The 10,965-nt window shown below is 41.5% G+C and overlaps 1 protein-coding gene across 1 annotated transcript; it reads left to right on the forward strand.

The window, feature by feature from the left end:
• Nucleotides 1-672: 672 nt before the first annotated feature.
• On the forward strand, nt 673-10,722 carry nxf1a (nuclear RNA export factor 1a). The gene is made up of 21 exons (XM_070962318.1): nt 673-943; nt 1,502-1,709; nt 2,403-2,556; nt 2,641-2,724; nt 2,896-3,000; nt 3,279-3,359; nt 3,788-3,857; nt 4,177-4,265; nt 4,413-4,520; nt 4,653-4,762; nt 7,820-7,856; nt 8,008-8,076; nt 8,282-8,337; nt 8,540-8,647; nt 8,877-8,935; nt 9,045-9,160; nt 9,256-9,298; nt 9,392-9,470; nt 9,924-10,106; nt 10,198-10,258; nt 10,353-10,722. The coding sequence occupies exons 1-21, from the start codon at nt 916-918 to the stop codon at nt 10,386-10,388; spliced, it is 1,884 nt and encodes a 627-aa protein (XP_070818419.1). The 5' UTR covers nt 673-915; the 3' UTR covers nt 10,389-10,722.
• The last annotated feature ends 243 nt before the right edge of the window (nt 10,723-10,965 follow it).

A 10,965-nucleotide genomic window follows, 5' to 3' on the forward strand; every position in this document is an offset into this window, starting at 1 on the left:
CTTAGTGTTGATGAATAAGAGAGAAAACTTGCAGACTAAATGACAACTCTGAAGCATGTGGCATTCAAAGTCTGCATTATTCACTAGAGTACATTAATTTTGATCATGGTGATCCCATATGTCTTTTGTTGACTTTCTGATTGTAAATGACTCATTTTAAAAAATCTATTGGTTTAAAAAGAAGAATGAATTTCTAGAATATATTTTAGGAATCAGTTGCATTCCCCAAGTTATCGTAACATCATCACTATTGAGGTGTTTGGTCTATCATATTGTGATAGTTTTGTATTGCCCAACCCTGACAGTGTTACACAAAGATTATAAAACATCAACCTATTTCTCCAGAGTGCTAAATTTCATTCTGAGGAAAATCTGACTGTAATGAGACCTGCTCAGATTTGAGACCATGCATGTATAAATGTCAGAGATGAGACATATTTTAAGTAACTCTTCGAAAACTCGAGGACAACGTTACTTAATAAATTCGATCAACATACAGACACAGCCTTGAAAGTGCTCTGGTCTACCTTTTTTCAGTTGACTTTATGTAACATTTTTAATAACATTTAGCTTTTTGACGATGTTTTGTTCTTCTACCACGAGTCAAAAGTTGTTTTGATTCGTTTCCCCGTGCCATTTTGTTGCCCCGGAACGGGAGAGTGTCCAAAGGTTGTACTTCCGCTCTCTTCTCGTCAACGCGCAGCAGGAGAAGCTAGCCAAGCTAACCGCTAGTTAAAGACTGGCTGCTCGATCACGTCGACGTCGCCTTTGTTTTACCTCTGAACGACTTGGGATGTTGGAGCGTGTTTCACAGCCAAAACTTTGTGTTTCGTGAAAGAGAGAAACGGATCCCTGCTAATATTATTTTACATCCAGGGCTGTGGGCTGTTTTTTATCTAACACTATTCTGGGAACATGGCGGATGGCGGGCATTACTACAACGGTAAGCCCCGTACTCTACAGCATTAACCTTACTTGTTTTGTACTACTTGTACCGTTTTTCATCAGGTTGTGGAGGCTTTATGGTGAGCAGAGAGGTCAGACGCACTGGTTGCATGGTCCTAGGAGGTAAAATTATATCTTGGGCCCCCTGGGGGTCTACTTATGTTGCTTTGTAGGCATAGGTTATAAGTATTTACTCAATACTTATTTACCAGTTATTACAGGTCCAGTAAGTGCGTGAAGCTCAACACTGAATTTATTGAATACAGTTATTGTTGAGGTCAGTAAGGTAAGGTCCTGTGGCATATTGTTTTGTTCCCCATCATTCCCCTTTTAAAATTGAACATGAGCAACGTGTGAGTCAAATGACCCATGTGAGTAACTTAAATGTCTCATCATAATGCGTTATTGGTATATTTCACTCTTAATTGTTTGATTTATATTCTGGCAGAACTGACAGAAATAACTTTGGTTGGATTTGATATTTTTTATTTGATTATGTGTGTATGTGATGTGATACTCAAGTCAGACGGACTAACTTGTGAATTCTGCTTTTCAGAGCATGACGATAGAACTGCACCACAGTTTCGCAGCCGTAAAACCAGGGGGTCCCACAAGGGTCGGTCATATGACAGGTCCCGCAGAGACCGCCAACGAGGAAGCCACTCGGGAGGCTTCGGGGGCCCTGGGCCACGGTCTAGGCTTGATGATACAGATGGAGACGTAACCATGAGTGACAACTCTCAGGACAGTTCCCAGCACAGATTGTAAGTGTGGCTGACTGACCAAGCCAGCGTGGGGTTTAACACATTGTTGACAGCTGAACTCTGTCACCAGATATTTTTATTAGAGTGGGACTCGTTGATCAGCTCCAAAATGATTACCTCACCTTATAAAGAGGCCTTGCAGAATTGGACCAAGAGTATAAGCCAAAATGAATTTAGATTATTCTTAACATTAGGTGAGCGATACACATACAGTAAGACCTGAAGTAATTGATATGGATCTGTTTCAGCTGTTTGAAAGCTGTTTTAATCTGGACATACACAGATAATGCATGTTAAACTGTGCTGTAATCAGTCCAGGAAGCGAAAGTAGAGTCTGATATTAAAACCTCTGTAACGGTTAGGACGGTTAGTATAAAACTTATAGATAGGTCAGAAACACTGAATATGAACCGAGCTTATTGTTTAAGTAAGTTTACACACTGTTAAAGCTTTTTGGATGCTGCTATGACAAAAACTTTACTCTTAGGACTTACTAGTTGCCTGGAAATTGAAAAACTCCACACAGCAAACCACAGCTGCTTCAGTTGTTCCTGGGCCCTTTGAAAATACAGCCCAGGAGCTACAGCAGAGGAACAAAATTTTGTCCCTGGTTCCTCTTTGTGAAACACATGTGAAGTTCCAAGAAAAGAATAAAAATATGTGTTTTGTCTTTTTTTTTTTTTTTTTCCCCAGCAACCCATATCGAGCTTTTCGCAAAGGCGATGGACGGTTTGACAGGGATAGGCGACAAGGCAAAGGGGGGGGAGGTGGTAGAGGTGGTGGCTTTAGAGGAGGTGGAGGAGGAGGTGGAGGAGGGAAGCCCCGGTCAGGCTGGTACAAAGTAACGGTGCGTATTGTGACCGTCACCACAGGACATCCGTACTTGTAACCTGTTAAGAGATTTTATTTTACTTAATTTTCTGTTCGACAGATACCACATGGAAGAAAATACGACAAGAAATGGTTATTGACAGCGCTTCAGAACATCTGTTCAGTTCCCTTCACACCTGTACAGGTGAGGTTCAGCATTGTCTTATTTATAACTAATAAAAAACTTAAAACAGGTTTTAAAAAGGCTATTGTGTATTTCTTGGCTTAGTACGATTAAGGAAATAAAACAGTAAATGTGTGAGCAAGTCCTATGCTTGAATTTTGATGAATTTGTTTTTGCCCTCCTTCTGTCCAGTACCATGTTGACCATAACAGGGGCCATTTCTATGTGGACGATTCGGCTACTGCCAGTGCCTTGCACAAATGTTCCCACAAGATTACAGACACAGATGGATACAAGGTATGTTGGGGTGATAAAAGAAATCTGACCCTTACTGTTGCAGAAAGTCTGTCCTTACTGATCAGTGTTCTCACGTGCATTGTCAGCTCATTGTCACTACACTTTCCCTTCAATATAATGGCTACACTGTCATTAAGTTCTACCCTGTCTACTTTGCAACACTGATCTCTATTTAAAGAATAACCCCAAATCGAACCAAAACTGAAAACTCAGCATGTGTACTGCATATCTCTGTTTACTAATCTCTTGTCATGCCACGAAATGTTGGTTTCTTCAAGGTGGAAGTGCACGTCAACCCCAGCCCTCCACCATCCTTCCTCCTCTCTGACCTGAAGCCTGAACACTTGGAGCACCTGAAGGTGAGCTGCAGCAATTAGTTCTTGTGTTTTCGTTACCTTAGAAGACCCCTTTGTATCTACAGAGGGAGGTGGTTTTCTAGACAAACCAAACGCTGGCTGTAGAGACCGCCTTTCACATTTTTAATGGCTGCCATGGGTTCTCCCACACACTTGGAAGGGAGCAGTATTCAATTGATTGTAGTCTGCAACCTCACTACTAGATGCCACTAAATCCTACACACTGGTCTTTAAAGTAATTTGGTGCTAAATTTTGTAAGACTTTTTGAAGTGTTTTCAGTTTGTCTTTTTTTTTTTTTTTTAGTTTTTTTTTAAAAAGTTTATTACCCTGTGCTGTCCTCTCCTTTTAACCCCATCAAAATGAATCTGACGATGCCTCTGTTAATGTTGTTCAAACGAGGCCTCTCATGTGGGTTGTCTGTCTTTCGCAGCAATGCATGGCAAAGCGTTTTGACGCCTCCCAGCAAGCCCTGGACTTGAATAACATCCGAACAGACCCAGGTGATTATACCCAAACGCGCATTAATATATATGTGACATGATATTGAATACAGATTAAACCAGAATCTGACAGTATGTATAACAGATGAGTTGCAACAAATAAATATCTGGTTGTTGCTGTTGAATTGTTGAAAACTATTGAATTGTGCAAGATTTTGCTTAACAAGGTTACATAAAATAAATAAACGGTTCACGCAATCTGGTGATGAAACAGGGCTGTATTTTATTATGGTATGGTGACTGAAAATGCTATTTCATCCTTTTCCAAGTTTGCACATTTGTTTAGTGTTTAGATTGCTAATTTAACTTTGTGTCACAGACCTGGTGTCTCAGAACATCGAAGTCATTCTGAATCGGAAGACAAACATGGAAGCTGTCATCAAGATCATTGAAGAAAACATTCCAGAGGTAATATTAACACAGCGAATGTTTTCGATCATGTTTGCTCGAAAACAAGTGACACACTGTTTACTGTTGTTTGAATATAGCTGCTTTCTGATGAAGTCAAGGGGTCAAATTGATTGTGCTCACATGCATCTCTCCATCTCCTGCCAGTTGACGTGCTTGAACCTGAGTAATAACCGCATTCACAAACTGGATGAGCTCTCTGAATTGGTTTCCAAGGTGCCTAATCTGAAGACCCTCAACCTTTCCCACAATGAGGTGAGACTGGCTGGTTGATCTAGAGAGTAGAATAGAAAATCTAGAGAATAATAACCATGCATGAATTAGGCCCTTAGCCTGATTTATTTATAGATCCTCCATTCAAACCACCCTGTTTTTGTGGTCTTCCAGCTGAAGTCTGACCGGGAGCTGGACAAGATGAAAGGCCTGAAGCTGGTGGAGCTGTGGCTGAACAGGAACCCTCTGTGCGATCTCTTCAAGGATCAGGCATCATACATCAGGTCAGTTAGGGGTTTTGTGGGGTGAGGGGAGAAGACTTTGTGGAGGGTTTATTTTATGGTGGTGTGACCGTATGTGTGCAGGTAGGGGTGTCCAGGAGTCTTTCCTGCATAACAAGTATGCAGCAGTGTGCTATAAAAGAAAAGCAAGCAAGCCTCTGTGTTTGTTTATGTAAGACACCTGTACAGTAACTGAACCCACTTCCCCAGCAGTCATGAATGAACCTTTGGACGAAGCACGGGCAGCAGACATTTCACTGTCAACTCCCTGTGTATGTGTGTACGTTTGTGTCTTTGTGAGCGAGTGAGAGAGAAAGAAAAGAAACACAAATTATTTTGCAATTAGTTCAAATTAGTCTTCTTTTCGGTTCTGTTATACTTGCTTCTTCCCACTTGATGATTAACATTTCCTTTTAGCACTGCAAACTAAATATTTCTTACTTCCAAAAGTTGCTGAGAGGACATCTACCCATGATGCAATTCCACATTGTTTTCCTTTCCGCTTTGCTTTAAGCCTCCACAGTTTGAACAGCACTCTTCTCTCTGCCAGTTATTCAGCTTCTCTGTGGGGCATCCTTTCAAGCTTTGTTCTGTTTCATGGTTCTCAGTGACGCTGTACCCAGCACTCCCCTGCTGACATCTTGATTAGCTATCCCATAAAGTGCCGTCAAACACCATCATGCTGCTAATGAGGTATAACTCTGAGAAGAAACCTTTTCTAAAGGTTAAAAAAAAGAAAGAAAGAAAAGAAGTCATTTAGCCTGACACAATTTACTGTGAAAGCATGAATCCAGAAAGATCCCTTGAGCAGTACTGTAAAACAGTATAGGTTGTTTATTGGAGAGAGGGCACTCCACAGTTGTCATAATGTTTGGACGAAACAAAGAAAATCCACAGCCAATGATTTCCTCTCCCCTCGTAGCACCCTTGCCCACTCGGCCCCCTGTATCAGGCGAGTATGGAAGGCTGGATAGCCCATGACGGGTAAGATCCCACCTCGAAATCCCGGGACAACCTAAGGCAGGCACAGTCACGATTACTCAGCCTCAGTCCCCGTGAGCTCTGACTCACTGAGAACATGAAGAGACAAACTTGTGAAGACGGGACTCGACAGGAAAGGCCGTTGGGCTGAGGTGGAGGGGGATACAGGTCATTATCAATGACCAGTGATGAGCAAAAGAGAAAAAGCAGTCTGTCAAGTTGGTTCTCTTTGGCCTAAAACAGGCCTCTGCTGTTCAGTGAATAATGTCGAGAGTTTGACAAATACCCTTTACTATCTTCTGAGGGAAATATGTTCTGAACTGGAAATTGAAGTTCAGTTTTACCTGAAATAAATCAAAAGTGAAAACACTTCCTCTTCCAGTTTCTGATGGCTGTGACCAGTACAAAAAGCTCAACCGTTAAGCAGAGAGCCGAGGAGAGAATTATCACTCAAGTCGAATGCTGAATGATTTCCCAGCCCCTCTTTAACTAGAGGCTTGGGCCCAAATTAAACAAGAAAATTAAAAGCCTACACAGCATGAAGTCCAGTCACTGCGAGTGAATGAAGACCCATCCCTTCAGAATTGATTGTAGTTATGAGATATTAAACTGATAACTGCTTTGTTTGTGGAGCAGGGGGGGCTATAGGATGAGTGGTGGGACTGCTGGCTGCGGCTCACTTTGAGGCCGGCTGTGTTTTTGTTCCTCTCTGTTCTCAGGTTGTCTTTCTTTGCTGATAATTATGGGCGCAGACACCGACAAACTCACTCACATGATGAAAAGCGATTGGCACCTCTAGGGAATGTTAGAGTACATGTGCAAGTGCTTGTGTGAGCGTCACTTTATATTTTCTTTACCCAGACCCTGCTTTGTTTTTTTGTTTTTTTTTGTTTTTTTTGGTGATGTAGACTCATCTGTTCCTCAGCATCTTGGCCAGAGTTTTGGGGGGAAGTTAACACAAGACTAGTGGTAACACCTCTCTCCCAGCAATGCATAACCTCTTTATTTTACTAATTAAAAATGGATGTGTTAACTGGTTTCCAGTGCAGTCTGCTAGATCTTGGGTCTCTGCATGTTTGTATGTGTGTGTTTGTACAAAAGTGTGTTTATGTTGCTTTCCCATGTCAGATCTGTGTATATCTCCATATTGGGGGATTGGGTGAGTATACCTGCTGGTAAGTACACTTAAGGGTGGGAGAAATGTCGAGAGGCACAGCTTGAAACTGAGGGGAGGATAAAGGCTTGCTGATAGTCTGTTTGTGTATAAACTTGTCTACAGAGGTTTAACTCCTACGACACTGGTTGTAGGTACACTACACTTTGTGTGTCCATGTACAACCCCAGTTCTAAAAAGGTTGGGACGCTGTGTAAAGCTTAAATAAAAACAGAATGTAATCATTTGCAAACAAACTGTGTTTACACAGTTGTACACAGTGTTCCTGAGCCCATGTAGTAATATCCTTTATACAGTCATGTGTTCACAAAGTGGTGAACCTCTCCCCATCCTCGCTTGTGAACGACTGAGCCTTTCCAGGATGCTCCTTTCATACCCAATCATGATACTGTCACCTGTTACCAGTGAACCTGTTTACCTGTGGAATGATCCAAACAGGTGTTTTTGGAGCATTCCACATCTTTCCCAGTCTTTAGCTGCTCCTGTCCCAACTTGTTTGAAATGTGTTGCTGTCATCAAGTTCAAAATAAGCAGATATTTGCAGATATTTACAAAAATCAATGAAGGTGAGGAGGAGAAAGATTAGACATATTGTCTTTGTACTGTTTTCACTTGAGTATTTGTCAAGAAGGATTAGTAAATGATCACACTCTGTTATATTTATGTTTTACACAGTGTCCCAGCCTTTTTAGGAATCGGTTGTATCTATACATGACTGTATTCTCCCAAATGTTCTTGAGAGTGTAGCAGCTTAAAATGACATGAGCTGGACAGGATAAAATGATACTAAGTGGTTCAGCAGGTGTGACTGACAGTGGTGTCTACAATAATGAGCTTGATGTGTCTTAGTGAGAGATGGTTTGTGATGATAACTTTCCTGCTCTTGATTTTTGTTCCTGTACCAGTGCTGTGCGGCAGAGGTTTCCCCGGCTTCTCAAACTGGTGAGTCAAAAATGAGTCCACAATTCTAATTAAATGAAATTAAATGCTCTTTAAAAAAAATAAATACATTTTGTAAAATATGTTTACAGTGTCTGGATGCAGTTGATTCATTTCCTCACTCTTGTGTCTTCCTTTGTGTTGTTAATAATAGGATGGTTTTGACCTCCCACCACCCATTGGATTTGATGTGGAAACGCCCACCACTATCCCCCCCTGCAAGGTTACTTGTTTTATCTCGTTCGATTGTATATTTTAATTGAAACTGACATTGATGATGTCTTCAGGTGTACGTGACATTTGGAGAAGCTCTCCAATATGTCTTTAGTAATGAATTCAGAAGTGTTAAGCTGCATAGTTGTCCTTCTGGTGAAAGCCTCCCTTTCCTTTTTGTATCTGACCATTTGTTTTTCCAATTGATCATGCAGGGCAGCTGTTTTGGCTCAGACGAAATCAAAGCTCTCATCCTTCGATTCTTGCAAGAGTGAGTTTCCTGCTTTTGTGTCGAGAATCATCTCACAACAGTCAGTTGACCAGTGCCTGTTTTCTGGTGTCAGTGTGACCCAAACAGTGGCTAATCAACAAGCGCTGCTTTTATACATCTTCATTTCCACAAAAGGCTTTGTGGGCAAGAAAGGATCACAAGGACGAACTCGAGATAACTAACTCAAGTGATTTCGTTTCAGGTACTACAGCGTATATGACTCTGGGGACAGACAGTCTCTCCTGAATGCTTACCACGATGGAGCGTCGTTATCCCTCACAACACCTTACTCCACCCAGAACCCCTCTAGGTAAGACCACACACACACACACACAAAGACGCACACTTCTGCATACATGTCACAGCACTGCTTAGCACACGAAGGGATGGGATGTATTGTTTTCTCCGGTGTTTCTACTGTTAGGTTTTAATCATTCATTTAAAGACTTTTTACAAACCTCCACCACTCATTGGCTCCTCTCATCTGAGTCTCGGCTGTATTCACATTGATTCCACCTGTCCCTGTCCTCTGCTTTCAGGAGCAGTCTGGGAGAGTATCATAAAGACACTCGAAACCTAAAGAGGATCAAAGACTCCAGTGAGTTTACCTGTTGTGCTGTTGATCTGCCTTCGTGCATCTGAATTGTTGAGACTGAACATTTGTGATATGTGTATATGTTTCCCTTTCTGAATCTCTCCTCCTTCAGCAATACGGTTTCGACTTCTGAAGCATACACGGCTGAACGTTGTGGCTTTCCTCAACGAGCTGCCCAAAACTCAGCATGACATTGCCTCCTTTACCGTTGATGTCAACACCTACACGGTGCGTTCATGTTTGTTCTGTCAGCCAGCGCTTGTCATTCGCTCTCACTTTGAATCAGACTGTATTCATTCTGCACAATTGTTTTCCATTTGCAGAACACACTACTGTCCTTCACAGTGAGCGGAGTCTTCAAAGAAGGTGTGCTGTTTCGTCCTCCTGATTTAAACTCAGCCACTGCAAATATGAGTGTTGCTGATTTCGTTACTAATTAGAGTCGTGTCTGCTTTTCAGTTGCTGTCGATGGTAAATCTCGCGAGTCCACCATGGCCTTCTCTCGAGTGTTCATCACAGTCCCAGCAGGGAGTACAGGGTAAGTTAAGTGAGCTCCCAGTGGTTTGTATTGGCTTCCTGTTCCCGCACATTTTCCCTGTGGTCGGAGAGATGGTATTAAATTATTACCAGTTCAGAAGCAGATCTTTTAGGAAATGAACTGGACATAAGGACAAACATTGTTGTCCTCTCTGCTTTACAAGCTGTAAAATGAATAAAAAGCTACGTGCTCTAAAATCACTGACTTGTACAGCTTTTTATTAAGGCATGGCTTTGACTACCAGGCCACTTGATGGCCAATATTAATAGTTTTATCACTACGTCGAGCTGTAATTAATTTGTAGAGAGGCATGTTTTGCCGAACAATTTCACACAATGTCACAAAAGTAGGATTTATTGCACACCATGCACAAACCAAGAGGAAGAGGTTCAGCTCCTCCTGAAATACCTGAAATACTCATATGTTGTCTCCTGGGTTCCTCCTGTGTCGCAGCCTGTGCATTGTGAACGACCAAATTTTCATCCGGATGGCCACAACAGAGGAGATCCGTCGGGCCTTCGTCGCTCCCGCCCCAACACCATCTTCCAGCCCAGTCCCCACCCTCACGGCACCACAGCAGGAGATGCTCACTGCCTTCTCACAGAAGTCTGGCATGAACCTGGAATGGTCCCAAAAGTAAGTCTTGTTTTTGTGCATTTTGTGTCAGCAGAAATGTATGACCACGTCTTCACTTAAAGTTAATGTCTCAACACTTACTCTGTCACAGGTGTCTGCAAGACAACGAGTGGGATTTCAACAGAGCAGCACAGATTTTCACTCAGTTAAAGGTCAGATGAGTTATTTCAAGTCCCTGCATCTCCATAAAAATGTCATTGTTTTAATAGGAAGGCCCTAAAGTGCTTTTTCCTTTCTTTTTTCCAGACGGAAGGCAAGATCCCAGACATTGCGTTCAAATGAAGAATTGAATCATACTTCCGTGAAATAAAATCTGCAGTAATTTTATTTATGGCTTTTGTTTTATCCTTTACTCTTTGCCTTTTCTTGTATTAAAAATACTATAGATCAAGTTGACTTGAGTAAATGTTTTGTTTTAACAGTCAAATGTCAACTGTTTGACCTAAAGGCTGATGTTATGATACAAGTTTTGGTTGTCATTGTAACCTTAGTATTTCATCATTTGTATAGAAATCACTACACGTTTTCATAGGAATAAAGACAAATGGCCAGTAGTTTAACTGGTGTTCACACTGATTTGTTGTATTATGTTTAACAATAAAAAAATATTTTGTTACACACTGATCCATTTCACTTCAGCTACAACAAGAACGAAACATTGAGCCTGTCCAGTTACTAACTGTAACAGTTTCTCCTGGTCTTTGCCAATCATGTGGCTCATGTGTCATAGCTTTTCAAAGATTTGATAATGTAAGAATGTGTGTTGTTACAGAAGCACATAAAGCTTGGATTTGTTTATTAAAATTTGTGTGGAAAGTATTCATCTTGAGGAATAGAGTATAAATAGCAATACCGCATC

This window comes from Chaetodon trifascialis, chromosome 5, assembly GCF_039877785.1.
Source record: "Chaetodon trifascialis isolate fChaTrf1 chromosome 5, fChaTrf1.hap1, whole genome shotgun sequence".
NCBI lineage: Eukaryota > Metazoa > Chordata > Actinopteri > Chaetodontiformes > Chaetodontidae > Chaetodon > Chaetodon trifascialis.

Bases quoted from the DNA above. Each gene is read 5' to 3' on its own strand.
- nxf1a (XM_070962318.1), top strand. From the start codon at position 916: ATGGCGGATGGCGGGCATTACTACAACG. The intron at 8,077-8,281 runs GTTACTTGTTTT...TTGATCATGCAG, and splicing joins CCACTATCCCCCCCTGCAAG to GGCAGCTGTTTTGGCTCAGA. The intron at 9,299-9,391 runs GTGTGCTGTTTC...TCTGCTTTTCAG, and splicing joins GAGCGGAGTCTTCAAAGAAG to TTGCTGTCGATGGTAAATCT.